Source organism: Pipistrellus kuhlii, unplaced genomic scaffold (genome assembly GCF_014108245.1).
Source record: "Pipistrellus kuhlii isolate mPipKuh1 unplaced genomic scaffold, mPipKuh1.p scaffold_m20_p_17, whole genome shotgun sequence".
Lineage (NCBI taxonomy): Eukaryota > Metazoa > Chordata > Mammalia > Chiroptera > Vespertilionidae > Pipistrellus > Pipistrellus kuhlii.
In genome coordinates, this window is record NW_023425482.1 from 15,879,954 (window position 1) to 15,902,586 (window position 22,633).

The window sequence follows — 22,633 nt, forward strand, 5'->3', positions numbered from 1 at the left end:
CATTCCCTAATGAGGAATATTTGGGTTGCTTCTAGTCTATAAACAAGATTGCCATTAATGTTATGTATACACCTTTATATAGTGTATCTTTTAAAATATACATATGTATTTCTTATTGATTTTGGAGTGAAAGGGAGATGAAGAGCAAGAGGGAGTGAGAGAGAGAAAGAGAGAAAGAAATACCAGTGATGCTGAAACCGGTTTGGCTCAGTGGTAGGGCGTTGGTCTGCGGACTGAAAGGTCCCAGGTTCGATTCCGGTCAAGGGCATGTACGTTGGTTGCAGGCACATCCCCGGTAGGGGGTGTGCAAGAGGCAGCTGTTCGATGTTTCTCTCTCATCGACGTTTCTAGCTCTCTGTCTCTTTCCCTTCCTCCTCTCTGTATAATATCAATAAAATATATTATTTAAAAAAAAGAAAAGAAAAGAAATACCAGTGATGAGAGAGATCCATCAACCAGGGATCAAGCCCACAATCCGTGCATGTGCCCTGACTGGGAATTGAACTGTAACCTCCTGGTTTATAGATTGACACTCAACCATGGAGCCATGCAAGCGGACTATACTGTATCTTTAATACCAAATATGAAGCGACCTGTGGTGAGAAAGTATTATCATCCTGAGTCAATAGCTTAAGTTGCTTGGCTGACTTGAGAGAAGGAGAGTTTAAGGCAATGGTGAGAAATCCACATGGGGGTTTCCCACAGACACTGTCAGCAGGAAGAACCCACAGGTGTGTGTGTTTGGCTGCTTTTGCACACGCCAGGTATTTGGAGCTGAGTAGGTGTGAACTGGTGTAAGGGTGACGATGTATTTGCCATTTGACCTACGGCTCCAGGCCTGTTGGGAAGCAGTTCCACAGCAGATGCATCGACAGCCCAACTCTTGCCTACTCCCTGAGGGTGAGCCAGGAGCGGCCTGGAAGGGGGAGAGAAAGAAGAGACAACTCTCCCGACTCTGGGCATGGTTGACGTCCTCCACAGCACTGGTGGCCCCGAAAATACCTTTTCCTGACAGACTGAGGCCCCGCTGGATGGGGCAGCCTCAGTACCAGGGTCCTTTGATTACAAATCATGAGGTCAAAGGAGAACTCCAATTGCTGGGCAAGTAATGATGTGTGCACCTCTTCCCTCTTATAAGTAAAACCAGAGAGCACCCCGTGTTCCCTTCCATCTGGCGCAAGCAGAGGGCTTTTCTCCCTTTGGTCCCTAGTTTGCCCTGTGTGATGGAGACAGGATCCTCCGTCCTCTCCTGAAGGGTGAGGCCAGAGTGAGAGGCAAGTGAGGCAGTAGTTCTGGGTACAAAACTCAAGGGCATGCCAAATGCGCGCCGCCCCCCTCTCCCCCCCACACACACACCCTGCAATCAAGATGAAGAATATTTTAATGCAGGATTTAAAAAATTCAACATTTGTGCAAAACACTCCTAATGAACAAAATCCCAAAACTTGATAGATCAAAGACAAGATCTCACCCTTCACTTTCAACCATCCTGCCTCACTCACCTCCCTAGTCCCAAATCCAATAAAAGTTTACTTGCAGAAAACAGGTAGCTAGCCTGCAGGCTGTGGTTTGCCAATATGATTTTTTTTTTCTAAAAAGAAATTATAACATATCTTTTGATTGTGGTAAAATATACATATTGTAAAATTTACCATTTTAAGTGTCATGAAGGACATTCCTATTCGTGTGCAACAATGATTTTTTTTTTTAATTACGTTACAATGTTATCTATCGCCCTGGCTGGTGTGGCTCCGTTGGTTGGTGTGGCTCCAGTGCACTGACGAGTTGCCTTAGAGTCTCCATCAGCGTCAGCACACAAGGCGAGGATGCAGGCTGGACTGCATGCAGAAGGCAACCAATCCATGTGTCTCTCTGCGTGTGTCTGTCTCTCTCTTTCCGTTCCCCTCTCTCCAAAATCAGTGAAAATCATATCCTCAGGTGAGGACTTTTTAAAAGTTATAAACTGTAATTACTGAGCGTGGAGGCGTCCTCATGCATGTTGCGCCGCATGCCAGTGCCTCACTCGCCTCCGTCCTGCCCGCCCTATCCCGGAGCCTGAGGATGGAAAAACTGCAATTTCCTCCCAGAAAAGCAAAAGCAGAAAGAGTTGATCCGGCGGCGACCCGGCCGCCGGGAAGGTCCGTTCAGCCCGCGGAGAGAGGAAGCCTGGCTCCGCCTGCAGAAGGCCGCCCTCTCCGCTCTCCTCCGGCGGCGGCGGGACACACCTGGCGGGCGGGCGCGCCCTCTACCTGCGCGGGGGCCACGGGGCAGGCGGCCCGCAGCGCCGGGCCCGCCCCCTGGCCTCCCGCGCGGGCCAATGAGGACAGGGGCCCCCTCCGGCATCGCCAATGGGAGCGCGGTATGCAAATGAGCAGGTGCGGTGGCGGCCGGCCCGTCAGGGCGTCCGCGGCTCCGGGGATGTTAGAGGCGCGCTGGGCGGCCGCGGAGCAGACGCCCGGATTCCGAGCTGCCGGCGCGAGCGCCCCGCTCTCCCGCCATGGCCCCCGCTCCGCCCCCCGCCGCCTCCTTCTCGCCCGCCGAGGTCCAGCAGCGCCTGGCGGCCGGCGCCTGCTGGGTCCGCTGCGGGGCTCGCCTCTACGACCTCACCGGCTTCCTGCGGCAGCACCCGGGGGGCGAGCAGCTGCTGCGGGCGCGGGCCGGCCAGGACGTGCGCGGCGACCTGGACGGGCCCCCGCACCGGCACTCGGCCAACGCGCGCCGCTGGCTGGAGCAGTACTACGTGGGCGAGCTGCAAGGAGACGCTCAGGTACGGCGGGACAGCGGGGCCCGGGGTCCCGGGTCCCTCCCCCTCGGCCAGTCCGTCCTCCCCCAGCTCTCCAAGCCCCGTGCACCTGCCCTCTAGGAAGGAGGACTCAAGGTGACCACCTCCGCCCGCCCTCCCCGCTGCGTCTCCTCTTTCCTCTCTCCAGCACGCGAGTCAATGCCCCTGACCTCCTCCTCGCCAGGAGTCTGCCCTTCCTCTCCCTCCCAGCCCTAACCCTGGCCCCTCTTCTAGCTGCTACTTCCCAGCGCCCCGCAATGACCCCCGCCTTCCTATCTGTTCTCCCTGCAGCCTCTGCCCTCTGACCAGGTGGACCACTTTTTCTCAGCCCCTCCTCTGCCCAGGCTTTCCTTCCTGGTCCCCTCTATGGGCCTCTCCCTTTTGGCAGCTGCTCGTTACTTCGGTCTGAAGAATAGCTTTCCAAGCTTACCTGTTTGTTCTCCCGTCCCCGTCTCACCCTATTCCTGCCCCTAAAAGGCACGGGTTATCCGCCCTTCTCAGCTAGTCGGGATCCCCCGGTGCTGCCCCAGTCTTGCCCGAGGCCCTCTTGTGGGTGGATGGAAAGGTCAGGGTGGGCAGGAATGGAGGACTCTGTCCTCCCAACCCTCAAACGTCCCTTCATTCCTTGTCTTGCCTACGGGTTTGGGTGTCCAGAAGGGGGAGAGGAAAGGGCTGAGCCAGTTTGCCGGGGAGAAGGGATTTGCTCTCTGCGGCTGCACGCTGCTGTGCCGTACAGGTTCCTGGCGGCGATTAAACGTCTAAGTGAGCCCGGCGAAGGTTCTGTTATTCCCATTTTAGGATGTGGAAACTGAGGCTTCCGGTGGCCCTGTAATTTATCCAAGGCCAAAGAGCCTGGGTATCTGATTCCAAAAAGTGTATCTGATTCCAAAACTGATACTGCCTCCCACTCCAGGGCTCCAGGCAGGCTCAGGCCAGAGGTCAAGCTGACTCCCTGGGCCTTCTCCAGGCCTGGCGGTAGGACTGGTGACATCGTGCTCGGGCCTCCGTGCTTGGACGGAAAGCAATCGTTGCTCCCTCCTTCTGGCTCTTGCTTCCAAGATGGCCCTCGCACGTTGCTTGTGGATCTTTGGGTGAAAGGACTTGCCTAATTCTTCAATCATCTATTCACTCACTCACTCACTTGACCCCGTAATAGTTGGCAGCCCTGAGGGAGGCGCTGGGGAGGCACCAGTGGGTAAAACCAATGCCAGTCTCCGTGGAGCTAACAAGCTAATGAGGAGTGAGGAGGGATGTACTAATTGCACTGTGATTACTTAATTATCCGATGTGAGCAGATAATGGATCTGGAGGTGGGTGGGGGGGTTCCAGGAGAGCTGTCTTAAAGAAAATGACACTTACAGGGAGAGGTGACGTGGGATGGGAGAAGCATTCCCGCCAGAGGGAACAGAACCTGTGAAGGCTCTGAAGAGTAAGGCCTTGGCATCGTCAAGGGACAGAAATAAAAGGAATCTGCCCAAAGCCGACGAGCTAGCAGATGGACGTGGGAGGAGGCCCGAGAGCCGCTGGGGCCACATTCCCCTCTGGGCTGTGGTCGGGGATTCGGAACTTGATTCGGAGAACAATGAGAAGCCGGGGGAGGGATTTAAGCGCGGGTGTGGCATGGTCAGATTTGCATCTTCCGATGAGCACCCTGGCTGCAGAGCCAGAAGAAACGGAGGGAGCCTGGGCAGGGGGCTGCTGCGTAGCCCGAGGTGAGAGGTTAATGGCAGCTGCCCCTGCGGAGGCTGTGACTGAGGGGCGAGGGGGTTTGAATCTGGGAGGTTTCCTAGGGACGCTGCCAGGAGCTGGCATTCTGCAGCGGGAGCCCGATTTGATCTCGGAAGTGGATGTGTAGTGCCAGGTCGTGCTGAAGGGGCAGAAGGTGTAGCCACTGATGTCACTAAACCTGAGGGCAGGAAGTGAGAGGTTGGAACCAGGAGACTAGAGGCTTCTAAGGCTCGTGATGGCACAGGGGAGCCGCCCTCCGTTATCGCTGCGTCCACAAACAGGCGCCTCGGGGTGTGGCTTCTCCTCCCTGTACCATCGGAGCATCGCTCCTGGCCAGCTGCCCGAGAGGGCTCCGCCCCCCAGCTCCGCGGACGTGATTCCGCTTTGCTTTGCAACCCTTGGGGGCTGCACTCGGAGAATACCGAGACCAAGTTTGGTTCCTACCCCTGCCCTTGCCCGCCGTGACCCTGTTGCAGGCATCCGTACATCCGCCCCAACCTAGGAACCACACACAAACCTGTGGCCAGCGCACCCAGTCCTCCAGTTGCTGTCAGCTTCCGGTACAGATGTCTGTTCTAGAAACTAGTATAGGGTTGTTTTTAAGCTGAGGGAGAGAGGTAATTCGAGGAGAAATCTTCCTGGGAGAAGCCCTCTTCGCAAGGCCTGAGTGGAGACAAGACATGTCTGTTCTTCTGTCTCGCTAAGCCCTTCTAGCAACCTCCTTGCCTTCTCCACCTCCCTTCTCTCCTTCTGCTGGACCCGGAGGTGAGAGCCCAGCTCCTGTCACGTGAGGACCAAGAGGGGTGATGATGGGGAAGGGGAGTATCAGGCTCCCACCCTGTCGTTTGGGGCTCATTTCTGGTTGCTGCCCCTCTCGGGGTCTTTGGCGGGAAGCCTCCTGGAGCCCTAGGAAATCTCCAGGGAGAAGGCCTGGCCCCATCGGTTTCCCCTGTTCCCTACTTTGCCACACCCCTCTGTGTACACACTTACACACACATTCACACTCACACGAAGGCACACACACACACACACAAAACAAGTCAAACTCGTTTGAACCAGCATACTGTGGGGATGAGACAAGGTCTGCTGTTGCCTTGACCTTGGGCTTGAGAGAGTGAAGCTGCCCACCTTGAGCAAGTGAGAGAGCGATGACTGTGCAGGGAAGCCAGGCCCTCTTCTCACCGTGACTTCCGAAGGCCGGTACGGTGTTTTCCCAGCTGGAGCTCACATTGTTAGTGGGTCACAAAGTTCATTTATTGAGCTGAAACCGGCATTTAAAAAAGAAAAAAAAAAAAAAAAAAAGAAAGAAAGAAAAAGAAATAGGAAAGGAAAAAAACTTTAGGTTCAATCCTCCCAAGACCATATGCACTGTTTCCCAGGTTTGAGTCATCCATGAATCACTGTTCCCGTTTTTTTCTGAATTGGCATACCACTTGGACTATTCTGTTTAACATTTATCAGAAACTAGACTCACCTTTTAGCTTACCATTTAGCCATTGTAGGCAATACCACCAATGAAATCGCAGTTTTTATAAGCACTTTAAAATAAATATTGACCTATTAAAATGAAAATTCTTGTCCTCATACCCCTCCAAAATCATCTTGGGCACCATCAGTGGAGTATATATCATACTTTGAAAAATATGGAGCAGAGCTTCTTTTTTTAAAAAATATATTTTTGTTGATTTCAAAGAGGAAAGGAGAGGGAAAGATAGAAACATCAATGCTGAGAGTATCATTGATTGGTTGCCTCCTTCACGCCCCCACTGGGGATCAAGCCCGCAACCTGGGCATGTGCCCTTGACCGGAATCAAACCGGGGACCCTTTAGTCCACAGGCCGACGCTCTATCCACTGAGCCAAACCGGTTAGGGCTGGAGCAGAGCTTCTTAACCGTGATGTTTGCGGATTGTTTCCTGGAATTGATGACAGAGATGACGATGTGTTTAAGAAGGCACAGCTTGTGCATTTTTCTGGTGAGAGAGCTACCGCTTCCATCACAGTCCATCGGAATCCTTTTCTCCCCAGAAGCTGGCCACCAGGAGGACGGTGCCTGGGAACGGGCATCTCATTCTTCCCCGTCTCACACACACCTCGAGCGGTCTCCCCAGGGGCAAACATCTGACCACGGTGCAGACAAAGCCCTCTGTTTGAGAAGCCCCCGGAGGGGGGCCAGCCCCAGCTCCCCGCTGCTGTTGGCTTCACCGTGATGTCTCTGCGTGCATGTCCTCTGACCGTCCACAGCTTGGGGCTTGAGCGACTACATGAGGATGGATGAAAGGGAGGGGAAATCTAAGTGCAGGAAGACTCCGGGTTCCCACCCCACCCCAGGCTCCAGAACATCTTGAGCACAGCCCCACTTGGAAAGCTTGTCTGAGCTGAGAAATCCGTTTAAAAAAAAAATGACGCTTGGGGAACTAGCCAAACTGCCCCCACCTGTAGAGCACCGAGGCCGGGAGAAGTCTGCCAATGGAAGGGGGTTGAGATTTGCCTCACCTAGAAGAGGGCTTCTCAGTGAGGCTGCCTGGCCGATCAGCAGCCACCACCCTTTGGTACCTGCCAGGGACTTCCAAGCTCTGGCCTGCTGTGGCGCCAGGCGAGTCTTGTCTGGAGGATGAGTCTCGGGCCAACGGGTAGAGCATCCAGGGACCCCGGTATCTCAGGAAACTCAGGCTTCTGGAGTGCTGCCTGGGGTCACCTCAGAATCCCGTGAAAAGGGGGCTTCGAGACCCAATTTGGGAGGGAAGATCAGAAATTAGGATTCTCTGAGGGAAATAAAAAGGAACAAACAGGAATCCAGAAATACCAAAGAGTCGTTACCTTTGGGAACATTCCAAGGAAAAAAACCACAAACTGATACCCAAGCAGCATCCATCACCTTCCCTTTCTGTACTTACTTTCCTTAAGGCACACACTCATCATTGGTCCACATGCTGTCTTCATTCATTCAGACACACGGGTAACAAGCACCCCATTCCTCTGAAAGCTGCTCTACTACCTCACTGACCCTGGTGGTCAGTTCCCACCTTATCTCCCCTGGCCTGGCAGCAGCTCTTGGCCTGGTGCTCACTCCTTGATATACTTGACTCCTGGACACCACGCCCTTTTGGTTTTGAGCCAGCACTAGTATTCTGTCGCTGCTCTAACAAATTACCACAAACCCAGGGACTTAACCCAAATGTATGGCCTTACCATTCTGGAGGGCAGAAGTCAAAAAATGAACTGGCAGGGTGGCCTTCCTTCTGGAGACTCCAGGGAAGAGTCTGTGTCCTTGGCTTTTCCAGCTTTGAGAGGCCGCCCATTTTCCTTGGCTCATGGCCCCAGCCATATCACGGGGACCTCTGCTCTCTGACTCTGACGGTTTTGCCTCCATCTTTCACTTTTAAGAACCTTGGTGGGTACCTTGAGCCCACCCAGATAATCCAGGATAATCTCAAGGACCTTAATTTAAACTCGCCTGCAAAGTCTCTTTTGCTGTCTCTGTAAAAGGCAACGCATTCCCAGGTTCCAGGGATTGAGACACAGGCGTTGGAGGGGTTGCATCATTCCACCTACCTCACGACCTATACTCCTGCTCATGGCTCCTCAGTCTCCATCACTCCTTTCTCTTGCTCTTTGTTTCTAAGAAAAGTGCACAAAGCTAGGATGGGAGCACGTGGTGTGTGCTCTGCTGTACAGCTTCTTCCACTTGATACTATGGGAGATTCTGTGTTTCCTTTACTCTTTTTAAAAAATATATTTTATTAATTTTTTTTTACAGAGAGTAAGGGAGAGGGATAGAAAGCTAGAAACATCAATGAGAGAAAAACATTGGCCAGCTGCCTCCTGCACACCCCTCACCAGGAATGTGCCCGCAACCAAGGAACATGCCCCCAGCCAGAATGGAACCTGGGACCCTTCAGTCTGTAGACCTACGCTCTATCCACCGAGCCAAACCAGTTTTGGCTCCTTTACTCTTGACAGAAGCAGTTTCCATTGCCTGTTCTTTCCTAGACAATCCACAGGCTATAGAAGAGGGAAATGGGGATAACTGGGAAGAGCAGAGCCCACGGATTGGACAGACCACAGGCTGGCCTTTGTGAGCCTTCTTAGTCCTCCCTCTAGGACATCTCTCCATTCCTACCCTACGTTGGCCAGAGCATCTTACGGTCATCATGGCAGCAATCTCTTAGGTAGGTCTCTTCCTGCCAATGTGTCCTGCACCCCATTGCCTGTGAACTTTTCTGGAGAACGTGGTTATGTTACCATGGTACTTCTAAGTCTTCAATGGCTCCCCATTGCCACATCCTTTCAGTTGAGTTCCAATGCTATTTTTTCCAGGGGTCCTTGCCTTACCTCTCCCTCCAGAACTGGTTTTTCTCCTCCCAAACTCTCATAGCACTTTACCTGTACCTACAATTACGGCATTCATAATGTTCTTCCTCATTTGTTGTATTTTTCACTATGTGTCTTATCTTCTCTACCAACATAAATTCTCGAAAGACTAGAATTGTCTGATTCGTCTGGGGTTCTCTAGGACACACTAGCACACTGGTGCATGCCAACAGGAACCAACAAATGTTTGAATAAAAGAATTAATGAGCTGCTTGGAACACTGAGATGTGTGCATAACTGAAAAGGAAAGTGGTAATATTGGCATACACAAGATACTTCAAGAAGTAAAATGTAAAAAAAAAAAAAAAAAGATCTAATTCTTTCTTCGTTAAAAGGGTTGGGAGTTGATGGGAGGCCATCAAACGAGTTATTCGTTTCTGCCTTTGCCCTCAGTTATTTGCCATCAGAGAGAGAGAGAGAGTTGGCAAAACACCTTCCACGCCAGGCTACTGCAGTTTACTCGTGCCCGTGGAGAAGGGTAGAAGTGAAGTTAATCAAAGAAAATACCCATCGAGAGCCCTCATTGCTCCCAGAGCTGTGACCAGTCCCCTTATGGCTGTCCATGGCTGAATGCTCAGGCAGGACCCGGGTTGCCTGACTTCCTGCTCTCTTTACTCTTCCCTGTGCCTTTTCGTGCAAATCTCTCCACAGCATGTAGCCTTAGAACTCACCAACCTCCTCCAATTGCCACTCATCTAAGATGGGCAGAAGGCTTCTTTTTAAAAAACATATATATTTTGATTTCAGAGGAGAAGGGAAAGTATCATAAACTGGCTGCCTCCTGCATGTTGGACCGAGCCCACAGCCCAGGCATATGCCTTTGACTGGAATCGAAGCCGGGACCCTCTGGTCCTCAGGCTAATACTCCATCCACCAAGCCAAACCGACTAGGGCTGGCAGAAGGCTTCTAATGTCCATTCTCCCCACCTGCTCTTGCTCACCAATGGAAAAGGAGCTTGGTCCAGAAAAATAAATCTGGAGAACAACAAACTTGATGCTAGCAATACTTAGAAAGTTTAGCATTGAGAAGTAGAAACCTCAGACTCAGGATTTTTTGTCATCAAGCATTGCCCCTAAACATAATTATCCAAATACTTTGTTTTCTTACTTTGATAGCATATTGCCAGGTATTTAAGTAGCAGTACCAGATAAGCAAACTTGGGGGGATTCATTTTAATATACCTGAACGCCAATGCACACAGAATGTCTTAAAGTCCTATTATAGGAAAGCTAATAGCCAGAAATTCTGATGATGCAAATCCATGTGACGGCACACTTAGAGTGGATCCCACAATCTAAACAAACTTGATTGATAATTGCCTAAGTGAATTAGTCCTAATTTCTCCTTGAAAAAGGAATAGAATTTAAAAGGAGTAGAATTCTAGTTCTCTACATTTTTCTGTGGAGAGTAGAACCTTATTTTAAAATGGAAAAGTTGTTTTATTAATGTTTAACATGTACACATTGTCTATTATCGCATGATGCTCAGATTTCCCATTGGAAAATAGAATCAGAGAACATACGGATCTCTAGGAATGGCTAGTTTTAGTTTTATAGATTCTGAATGTTAATAGTCTGTAGTAACCTACTTAGTCACTAATACATAGTCTTATGTAATAATCAAAGTCTATGAAACGGGCATCATTTACCCACAGAGATTAAAGGAAGACCTCAAACTTTAAAGTCAATTCAAGGCCCAACTTTGAGACCGGCTGCCACAGAGGAATGGGCTGAGGAATACAGCTTCCATGATCGTGTATTCATCACTGTAAACCAGGGAGAAGGCCAGACCAACCGATTGAGTGGTTGCTTTCTCTTGTTTCAGGCAAGACCCCTTTTTAAAAATATATATATTTTATTGATTTTTTACGGAGAGGAAAGGAGAGGGACAGAGAGCTAGAAACATCGATGAGGGAGAAACATCAACCAGCTGCCTCCTACACACACACCCTACTGGGGATGTGCCCACAACCAATGTACATGCCCTTGACCAGAATCAAATCAGGGACCCTTCAGTCCACAGGTTGATGCTCTATCCACTGAGCCAAACTGGTTTCGGCAAGGCAAGACCCTTTGGAGCGCCATACATAATGACTTGTGCGGGTTGGAGACAGGGCGCCATAAAATGTTCAGTTATTCCTTGAACTTAAGTAGTAAAGTCCTTGACTCTGAAGATAAAAGGTCATTTAAAGGGAATCTGCTTTAAATAAAGACCAAAATGTTATAGGAAATGGGGCAGAAGGTCAGAAGAAGGACATTGGTTATCTTTAAAAAGGAACCAAATGCTTTTTTTGTTTATTTTACTGTGGCAGCAAAATTCAGATTGCAATTGCACGTCAATTCATAAGTCGAGCAAATAATGAGTCAAGTAGTGTTTTTGTGCATATGTGTGGTGTTTCTGATAAAACTGTATGAAGCATGATGTGACATTCTCAACTTCTCATTGGCTATTCATAGCCTGATCATAAAGATTAGCAAGAATAATCCAGCAGGTGTGGCTCAGTCGTTGAGTGTCTAACCTATGAACCAGGAGGGAGGTCACAGTTCAATTCTTGGTCAGGGAATATGCCCTGGTTGCGGGCTCAATGCTCAATAGGGGGCGTGCAGGAGGCAGCCTGTCAATGATTCTCTCTCATCATTGATGTTTCTCTCTCTCTCCTGCTCCCTTCTTTTTTGAAATCATTATTTATTTATTTATTTGTTTGTTTGTTTGTTTATTTTAAAGATGAGCAAGAGTACTTAAGGGCTAAGGGTTTCTCTTGATCCTTTGGTCATTGTCTTTTGAAGGCTCTCCTTGTTATTGCCTGTATTTCCATTTTAACTTTGCCAGATCCTTATTTGGCAATGGAGTTGTGAGTAAAACAGTTCTCTATCGCTCTCACTGACTTCATAACATTTCCTGTATTTATGCATTGATTTTTTTTTTAATTTTACTTTACAGTCCGTTTGCATTTTGTTGCATTGATAGCAGCCCCAACCATCACGTTGCCGAGGTGGACTGAGGGGACTTATTTGAGTAGGAGTGAACAGTGGCTGGTGAAAGTGATTGTTGCTGTCCTTTGCAACTCAAATCTTAAGGTACTCAGATCCAAGAACACTTGGATAACAATAAGCCCTGGACAAATAGGAGTAACCAAACCTAAGTTTGCATAGCCACTAACATTTTACAAGTGTTTTCCCATATATTTCTATTCTGAATCCTTAAAGAAGGTGGGGTAGATGCCAGTTCTCCCGTATGATAGATGAGGAAACGTAGCTCTGGGAGATCCCAGAATGTGAGTCTCCATTGCATACCCATGAGGGATGAATCGTGGGCATGAGATTAAACCATAGGGGGTCTTTTGCTTCTTGATTTACAATCACTCTTTATATATAAAGGATGTTTTTATATCCTTTTCCCCATTATATGTATCACTATCGGTCCTCCAGTTTTCATTTATCTTTTGACTTCTTTAATGTTTTCTCCTCCATTTAAATCTTTAAATTTTTCACGTAGGAAAAGATACCTAGTTTTATCATTCTTAGAAAGACCACCTCTATCTTAAGGATTTCATACATTAAAAACAAAATATTTTAGTGTACATATGCTTAACGTTTTATTGTTTGTTTTTGCTTAAATGGTTTGCCTACCTATGATTTTTTTGGAATAAGGAACAAAATAGATATTATTTTAGGTTTATGTTTTTCCAAATGACCAAACTGGTTATTCCAGTAGATTTATGAAATATATTCTATTTTCCCCAGTGATTTAAACACACACACACACACCCCAGAACACTTCCTCACACATCCACCATTCACAGATATATTTTGGGTCTATTTTTGGACTCTATTCTTTCCCAATGAATATATATATAACAAGACAACAGTCTTATATTGAAACATTTTTGTCTAAAACTATGCATAGAGAGATTAATTTCCTGTTCATAAATTAAGATAAGTCTAACATCACTATTCCGAACCAGTGTTATTTACAAAAATGAACCTTTTCTTTGCTTCATCACCAGGTTCACAGGACTAAGTTTTAAACCAACTTCAGTCTAGCCTTTCAAATCTTCCTGCCATCAAATGCCCAGCGGACCCTTATAAGGGCAGGACTGGAAAAAAAAAAAAAATTAGGTTTTGGCCATTAGTTTTTTCTCCTGTTCCATTCCAGCCAGGATGCTGCTCCCATCTGCTCCATGAGAGACAGTGAAGGGCGGGACAGGAGCTCAGAGTCCTTTCTGGGCGATGGCGCAGGCCTTGGGGAAACACTGAGTGACTTTCAGGGCTGAGGCTGCCGCATGCCACAGCCCCGTGGTCCTGTGGCCGGAACAGGGAGGAAGCCGCTCAGGGAGCCCACGCAGGCGACAGGCCCCAGTCAGCACGCTCCCGGGAGGGTCCGGAGTGGGTGTCGTGGAATGGTAGGGATTTCAGCGGGGAATGCAGGGATGGGGAGGGGGGAGGAGGAGCGTTTGGAGGCAGCCTTGCCGCTGGCACTGGGCATGCAGCCGGTCCTGTGTGCCTTCCCTGCGCTGTGTCCGCAGCCTGTGGATGGAGGAGGGGCCTGCAGGTCAAGTTCTCCGTGTGTGTGAACAGCCGGACGCTAAGAGAGCAGGGAAGCAGCCGTGTGTGCTAACAGGGAACCTGCCACCTCCCTTGCAAAGCCCTGCAAATCTCAAACTCCTTGTCCCTGTATCCCCTCAGCTTCCTTTCACCGTAGCTGCATGAGCAGCTTATTAAAAAAAGATTCTTGAGACCTGCTGGCATGATGAAAATGTTCTGCATCTTGATTTGGAGACATTGGCTATCAGGAAGCTTATAATTGTCAAAACTTATCAAACTAGCCCTAGCTGGTTTGGCTCAGTGGATAGAGCGTCAGCCTGTGGACTCAGGGGTCCCAGGTTTGAATCCGGTCAAGGGCTCATGCCCGGGTTGTAGGCTCGATCCCCAGTGGGGGACTTGCAAGGGACAGTTGGTCCATGATTCTCTCTCATCATGATGTTTCTATCTCTCGCTCCCTCTTCCTCTCTGAAATCAATTTAAAAAAATGTTTTTAAAAAACGTATCAAACTATCGATATATACACTTAAGACTAGTAATTTCCCCCCATCACCGTTATCCCCTCAATGCCCAGCTCCACTCCCAAACCTCCTCCACCCACCCATGAGGACTGTAATGTTTATGATACGAAAATCATACCCTTTTTTTTTTTTATGAAAGCAAACACATTTAATACGTATTAGCAATCACTCTTAAGGATGTGACCTCATGACTACCAGAGTTAGATGTTGATATATACACAAATCTTTAAAGATTTCTTTTAAAAAGGAGTAGAATATGAGTGTCAGAATGTGATATTGGAGATACAGGTATTCAAGGTGAGATTCTTTCAGCGTGGCTGTATGTTTAAACTTTTTCACGATAGAATGTGGGCAAGAACACCACGTCGTTACGTTGTGGACGTCACTCCCAGACAAGTCCTCCAAGGATGAGTGGGCAGGTAAAGCAGAGCCAAGCCACCGCCTTGTGAATGGGTGTGTGCAACCAGGCATCACGTTTCCTGTGGCACTGATTTGTTTCCTAGAGCAGCTGTAACCAAGGACCAGGAACTGGGTGGCTTAAGCGACAGAACGCTGTCCTCTTGCAGGCCTAGAGCCTGGAAGTCTGGACTCACACTGACAGCTGGGCTGGTTGATCCTGGTAGTTCTGAGGGTGGGGGGATCTGTTCCTTTAACAGGGCCAGCAATCCCTGGCTTAGAGATACGGCACTTCCGTCGCTGCCTCCCACTTCCCGAAGGTGCCCTGGGAGCCGTGTTACGTTTCAGCAAAATGCCTCTAATAGCCGCATAGATTCCAGTATTGGAGATCGTGTGAAACATTTGATGTTTCTTGTGAGTGGAGGAAAAAACACGTGTAACTAGATTGAAGAATGAATTAGAATAAGGAATTATATATTACATATGTATCAATAGATTCTTGGAAACCTCCCCAAACTGATAAGATCAGAATCTCTGGAAGCAAGACCTCAGGAATCTGTATTTTAAAAAATATATATCTTATTGATTTTTTTTTTTTTTTTACAGAGAGGAAGGGAGAGGGATAGAGAGCTAGAAACATCGATGAGAGAGAAACATCGACCAGCTGCCTCCTGCACACCCCCTACCGGGGATGTGCCCGCAACCAAGGTACATGCCCTTGACCGGAATCGAAACTGGGACCCTTCAGTCCGCAGACCGATGCTCTATCCCTGAGCCAAACCAATTTTGGCAGGAAAAATGTAAAGGCTCTGAATATGGCACCAGGAATCCCAAAGGAGGCCCTGGTATTGTTGGAGGGTTGTGAGTTAGGGAGCATGGCGTGAATGAAGTGTGGGGTAAGCAGGAGCCGCAGTAGGGCTCCTGGGTCATTGCAGGGGAGTTGGGTTTTATTCTGAGGATGGGCTGGAGGATTTTAAGGGGACGGCTGGCAAAGTTAATCCACAGTTTTAGTTCATCCTGGCTGCCATGCGGAGGGTACATGGAAGGGAACCCACGGGTGGAAGTAGGAAGAGGACTAAGAGGCCATTACTCTTGTCCAGGTAGGAGGTAGCCTGGATGTGTGGCCGTAGGGCTGGAAAGAAGTGGATTGAAGTTGGAAATGTCTTGGGGGTAGAGCCAACTTGCTGGTAGATTAAACGTTGGGAGTCAGGGGAAGAGAGATTGGCTGGGATGCCAGGGTTTTGACCGGAGCATCCTGATGTATGGACACGGTGGATGGATCCTGGGTTGGGAGCCCAGGTTTGGAATGGCTGCAGCCACACTGGGTTTGAGATACAAGGAAACACCCAGGTGGATATTTCAAGTCGTGGCTGAATACCTGAGTCCGGAGCTCTGCTTTCCAACATGGCAGCCTCTCTCCATTCCGGTAACTAGAACCATGCAGCTGTTTAAATTCTGTTTGTTTTTTAATTTTTTACTTTTCAATTATAGTTAACGAAAATGTTAGTTTCAGGTTTACAACCCAGTGATTAGACATTTATATATATTACAAAATGATCACCCTGATAAATCTGGTTCACATCTGACATCATACCAGATATTTAAATTTAATTGGGGTTAAATAAAGTTCAGTTCCTCAGTCATACCAGCCACATTCCAAGCGCTCGGTGGACACACGTGACACCCTATGGGGCAGCCCAGCTAGGAACCTGCCCATCGTTGCAGAGCGTTCCGCTGCACAGCGGTGGTCTAGGGCCGTGGCTCCCCGATGGGATTGACCCCTCCGGCTGTTCCTGATCCCGGAGTCAGGCACTCCTGGGGTAAAACCATGTATCCCCTTGGTCCTCGGTGGCCTCCTGGACCTGGTGCCCTCCTGTGAGGTTCGAGGCTGGGGAGGAAAGGATCGGTGTGGATGCAGCTGGCCGGTCCACGGCAGGACCTGAGAGAGAATCACCGGGTGGGCGCACTCTGGCGAATTTTGAGTAATAACGTAGGGTTTTCAATCCGCCGGCCCCCTTTTCTGATGTCCGGGACCTCCCATCTCTGCTGGCTTCTACTTCCGATGACAAGGCTGCTGGTGATGTCATCCAGGGGGTCTTCCTTATTTCATGACTCCAAGAAGCAATGTCACTTCCAAGGCAAACCGGAGCCAGGGCCCCAGGAGGCTGGGACTGACCGTGTTGTCCCGTCCTGCTCCTCCCGCATCTCCCGAGTGGGAGAAGTTGGTCACGCCTTGGGCACAAGCGTGCTTCCCACCTTCCCTTTGCCTCTCCTCTTCCTCCCGTGAGTGTGAGCGCTGGGACGGCGGCTGGCGGAGCTCGCCGCCTGCAGCGACGGTGGGCAGGCGAGGCGAGGCTGTGCTCTGGGGACTCTGTGGCTGGTCCGTTGCCGCCCGTGGTTTTTGTCTTTCTGTTTGGTTGGTTTTTTTTTTGCGCACAGGGTTTATTTAAAACATTTTCAGGAGCCAAAACCAGTTTGGCTCAGTGGATAGAGCGTTGGCCTGTGGATTGAAGGGTCCCATGTTCAATTCCAATCAGGGGCATGTACTTTGGTTGGGGGCACATCCCCAGTGTGCAAGAGGCAGCTGATCGATGATTCTCTCTCACCAATGTTTTTAACTCTCTATCCCTCTCTCTTCCTCTCTGTAAAAAAAAAATCAATAAAATATATTTTAACCACAACAAAAATAAAAAATAAATAAATAAATAATAAATAAATAAAATGTTTTCAGGATAGGATAGGCCACAGGACCTGGCTGGGCCTGGCTTCTGATTTGGACCTCATCAGGCAGAGGGCGGCTCCTACTGTCTTCATTGAACCCCAGATTTCTGGCTCCTGAACACAGCCAGCTCTGAGGAGTCTGCTCTGTGGGGGCCTTCGAGGTGGGCTTCACCCACGGGCTTCTGGCCAAGGAAGGTTCCAGGGGCAGCGATGGCTCCAGCACCATCCCCTCCCTGCTCCCTCCCTCCTGCCTAGGCCCTGAGCTGCCCAGGCGTCCGGGCCACCCAGAGTCCCCACCTTCCCCTGCGCCGCCATGGGCTGCGGACAGCTGGACACGGGGCCTGGGCCGCCATCTCGTTTCAGAAGAGGGGTTTTCAGGCCAAACCCAGGCTTCGGCATAAAAGGCCATCTGTCCGTCCCTCGGTGCCCAGCCCTGGCTTTCCCAAACAACATGCCTTTATGCGGGCTCCCCCGCCCCCCGCGGCCCCCGGCCCCCAGCACACTGCCTCCTTTCACCGCCTCTGTGGCCCGCTTGTTTGTTTGCCTTGCAGGGTGCAGGCTCTCTGTTGTTCTTCTCTCTTCTCTCCCCCTCATGTACCCTCCGAGCAAGCCCTCTCCGGGGACACAGGGTGTGGGCCCCGGAGGAGGGCTGGGGTCTGCGGGCTCGGAGTGCCCGGTGGTCCGTCTCAGCGGGGGCAGCCCCGGGAGGCGTTTCCTGTCTGGCTCTCCCGGCAATCACCGGAGAGTCCTTGAATCAGTGACGTGGGCCCCCGTGCCTCGGTTTCCCCACCTGCCGGTCTCTCGGGGAGAATTGTGTTGATATCAGTGAGATGCCGGGGGTGGTAATGACACTCAGCGGGGGGAGGTGGCACTTCTGTCCCAGGATCCACGCGGCTGGGGTCAGGGGGTACACAGTAGGCCAAGAGGCTGAAGAAGGCAGCGATTTGCCTGACCCCCCCCCCCCAATGCAGCCTGCCTCCCACGCACATGGGGAAAAGTGGGGGCGAGGGGGGAGGACTTCTCAGGCCCTGCAGAAGGGGGGCAAGGCCACCTTGGCTCCAGGGCAGGAGACAGTGGGCTGGGGAGTGAGGTTCGTGTGGGCTGCCCCTGCGGGCCTGGTGGGATGGCTGTGCCGGTGAGCAGGCCCCGGTGTCCGACCCCCTCAGCATCCGAGGAGAGGCCATCTGGGCTCCACGTCTCCCCGGGCGCCTCCCTGGGCTGAATTCCTCACCCTGTGCGGCCCTGCCTTGGTCCCCGGGGAGACGGGTCAGGCCTGGGTTCATGGATAGGGCTGCCATAACCAAGAGCCCCACACTGGGTAGCTCAGGCATCAGAAATGGGTGTCGCCGTGTGGATGCCAGACGTCTGAGATGAAGGTGTGGACAGGGTTGGTTCCTCTGGGCTGCGAACCAGGATCTCTCCCAGATCTCCCCCTGCCCCCTACCCCGGCCCCCTGCCCACTGCCCACTGCTCTGCTAGAAACTCTTGGCATTTCTTGGCGTGTAGCTGCGTCGCCCGACCTCTGCCTTCATCTTCACATGCCTTCTCTGTGTGTCTGTGGCCAAATTTCCCCTTTAAAAAAAAAAAAAAAATATATATATATATATATATATATATATATATATATATATATATTGATTTTTTTACAGAGAAGACAGGAGAGGGATACAGAGTTAGAAACATCAATGAGAGAGGAATATCGATCAGCTGCCTCTTGCACACCCCCTACCGGGGATGTGCCCACAACCAAGGTACCTGCCCTTGACCAGAATCGAACCTGGGACCTTTCAGTCCTCAGGCTGACGCTCTATCCACTGAGCCAAACCGGTTTCTACTAAATTTCCCCTTTTTGTTCAGGCACCAGTCACATTGGATTAGGGCCCACCCTCATGCCCTCATCTAACGCGTTTCATCTGCAATGACCCTATTTCCAAAGGAGGTCATGGCGTGAGGTACGGGGTGAGGGCTTCCACAGATGGATGTGGAGGGGAGGTCTCTACTCTGGGCAGTGAGACCCTGGAGGTAACGTCTTTGGAGCATGTCCTGCGGCTCCACTGCGGTTCCCTCCCCTGCATGGGTTTTGTCTCCTTTCCAGACCCCCAGGGGGGATGAGAACCAGTAAAACCGGCAGCCACCACCCACTTCGGCTCCCTGACCCCGTGCTTGTCTTGAAGCCAATCCTCTCCATTAGACTGGAGGGAGGAGGAGGCCCGAGGTCCCCCTTTCCTGGACCTTGCTGGGGTTCTGGTCCCCCTGGTACCGGCCTGTCACCCCACCCCCCACGTCATGCATCTTGGTATAGATGACCCTGTGACCCGGCTGGCCCATGTGGGTGCAGCCTGGGGCTCCATCTCTGCTTCTCTGAACTGACATCTCTAGAGAAAAGTGCTTTATGGTTTTGCTTGCTTTGGTTTGGGTGCCTTATGGTTTTGTTTGTTTTTATTTCTTGGTGCCTCGAGCTTTAAGGAAAATGAATGTGAGCGTCTTTTCTTGTGGAGATGAAGAATATGCCTACACTAGGGGCCCAGTGCACTGGAAAGGGGTTCCTCAGCCCAGCCTGCCCCCTGTCACATACTGGGAGCCCTCAGGGACTGTCCTACTGATGGCTTAGGCTAGGCCCTCTCCCCGTTGGGTGGGGACCTAAGCTGCAGTCTGGCCTCCCTTTGCGGGAGGCGACCAGGCTGATCAGGGGAAGGCGCCAGCCCCACCACCCCACTGCTGCAGCCACTGCCAGTCACCATAGCTGCCAAGGTGTTTTTATCAACACGGACTCCAGTCCCTTCACCATGAAAAAATGACAGCTTTCTTTAGGTGTTTTCAAGATGTGTCTTTCATAGGATATGTCATTTCTTTCTTTATTTTTCTTTTTATCCTCACCTGAGGATATGTTTCCATTGATTTTTTTCCCCCCTTCCCTCCGATCCCAGGCTTGGCCCCTGCCCAAGCCTAAAGCCTCTTCCCCAGGCTTTAGGCTTGGGAAGGGAGACCCCCCCCCCCATAGCAAGCTCAGCCTCCCCCCCCCCCTCGCTCCAATCGCGGGCTCGGCCCCTTCCGCCCCACCCCTGCCCCTCCAATAGCCAGCTGGGAGTGACCTGGGTGCCGAGGAGGTTCCCGGGACCCAGGTATGTATGCAAATTAACCTCCATCTTTGTTGGGTTAATTTGCATACTCACTCTGATTGGCTGTGGGTGTAACGGAGGTACGGTACATTTACATGTTTTTCTATTTTTAGATAAGATGTTTATTATGCAACAAAATGAGTTTATAATAGGCACCACTCCCCACCTGCCTCACTCATTGGTGTCACCCGCCCAACCTCTGGGGACAGAGCAGGAACTTGGGGGCCCCTGCCAGAGAGAAGCAACTTCTCGTTCCAAGAGGAAGATCCTCAGGGCACGTGGCATGCTGGTAACAGAGCTTGGATGGAAGCTCTGTCCTGAACTGCAGCGTCTGGGACCAAACCCTGACCTTGGGCTCTGAGTGACAGGAATGTTCCCTGAACTGGCTGAACCGCAGGGAGCTGGCAGGGAATGGCTCCTGGGTGCTCTGAGGTTGAGTCTGAGGGCGCTGACCTCAGTGTGAGCGAGGCGTGCGGGGGATGGAGCCCAGGAGGAGGGGCGGTGGTGTTCGCAGAGCCTTCTCCACGAGAGGAGATCTGAGAGGAAATAAGACCACGCGCCCAGCCAGGAGCTGGCATTGTGCTGGGAGAAGCCGCAGTTGGCGTTCCTGGCTCTCTGGCTTGTGTCCCTGTGGCGTGGGCTGTGGCTGTGGCTGGGGTGGGGGTGGGGGTGGGGGTGGGGTACCTAAGGAGATCAACAGGCCTTCCTCGCCACCCCACCTCATGGCCCGGCATGCCTCGTGGTTCTCAGTGCAGAGTGGGCAGTACCTGTTTCCCAGCCTCCCTCTCTCCCGCGGTACACGCAGGCATCGGCAGCTCCCCTCCTGCCTGTCCTGCCCACACGTTGGGTGCCTCTCCAGGCCTGGGTCTCCAGGCCACCATCTACTCATTAATGATAATTCAGCAAGTATTGGAGTGCTGATCTGGGGCAGCTGCTGCGGAGCTCACAGCGGGGCCTCTGCCCTCAGGGAGCTGCTGTTCCAGCATGGCAAACACTCCCAGGGAAACGTGGAAGATGCTCCCAGCCTGAGCGCTGTCCTCCTAGACCACATGTGTCAAACACAAGGCCCGCGGGCCAAATCCGTCCCGCCAGGCCTTGCAATGTGGCCCGCACCTCGCTGTCATCACTGCACTCCGCTGCGTTTCCATCACAATGACAGTTTATGACTGTTCAGTAAACCATTCGGCCCGCGATTTAGGCTGGATTTTAGATTTTGGCCCCTTCTCTGATTGAGTTCGACACCCCTATCCTAGACTCACCACAGTCCTCCCACACAGCTGCAGGCCAGACCACGCAAAGGCTGTTGGCCAGGTCCCAGCCTGACTTCCCAGAGTGGAGGGCCAGGGGGGTGGTTAGGGCCAGGAGGGGTCTTCATCTCTGGTGTGTGTGTGTGTGTGTGTGTGTGTGTGTGTGTGTTTGCCCCAGGTATGTATGCAAATTAACCTCCATCTTTGTTGGGTTAATTTGCATACTCACTCTGATTGGCTGCGGGTGTAGCAGAGGTACCGTCCATTTACATGTTTCTCTATTATTAGATAAGATAACAGGCTTCTGTCCCTCCTGTGGACCCTCTAAGACAGTGTTTCCCAAAGTGTGGTACGTGTACCCCCAGGGAGAGTTTGGTGGGGGTACGTGTTGCACCGGAGTTGGGTGGGGATATGCACTGCACCGTGCTTAGCTGCGCCTAATTCTACGTTCTCATGAGTACGAGGGGTACTCAGCGTAACGAAAATTATAGAAGGGGTACACATATGTCAGAAGTTTGGGAAACACTGCTCTAAGAAAACTGCCACCTGACACGATGTGTTGGACACCCCCCCTGCAGCCACACCCATGAGCACTTGGGCTGACCCTCCTGTGAAAGCCGGTGTGTCTGACCTCAGAATCGTTCACTTCCCTCGCCACGCGAGACTTACTCGTCTGGAGGCATCGCCGGGATTGATTCTCACGCCCCGGGAAAGAGCGCACATGGCCTTGGTTTCTGATGCTTTTCGGCTTGGAAAGCTCCCTGCGGCCGGCGTCCAGGGCCAGGAGAGGCTTTTAAATAATGCATGGTGGAAGTTTCCAAGAAACCTTTTCCCCCCAAAGCCTTTTTAAAGTCGGAGTCGTAGCCTGGTTCCCAGGAATGACCTTTACACGCCGTCTGATTCATGCATGCTGTTTGCTTGTGGAATTCAAGGGTGAGCCCGGCTCAACGATAAAACAAACACCGGGGTGGAGAGGCCTGGAAAACGTGTCCCAGACCCTGCGACTCAGGAGGACTTGGATCCTGAGACCCCCCCACCCCCATCCCCATCCCCCGGCCCCAACCTCCAGGTTCAGAGCTGAGCAGCCCTGAGTGGGAATGGGAGAACTTTCTTCAGGAGGGTCTTTGTCCCGTGTGCATATGGGGAAGGTGGTTAGGCCTTTTTTAAAAAAAATATATATATATATATTTTTTTTAATTGATTT

General features: G+C 51.1%; 1 protein-coding gene across 1 annotated transcript in view; it reads left to right on the forward strand.

The window, feature by feature from the left end:
• Positions 1–2,389: 2,389 nt before the first annotated feature.
• The window catches only part of FA2H (fatty acid 2-hydroxylase), a 49,345-nt gene continuing 29,101 nt past the window's right edge, over positions 2,390–22,633 (forward strand). The window contains exon 1 of the mRNA XM_036440837.2: positions 2,390–2,767. Coding sequence (XP_036296730.1) covers positions 2,498–2,767 — 270 coding nt within the window. The 5' untranslated portion in view covers positions 2,390–2,497. The remainder of the gene's footprint in view (positions 2,768–22,633) is intronic.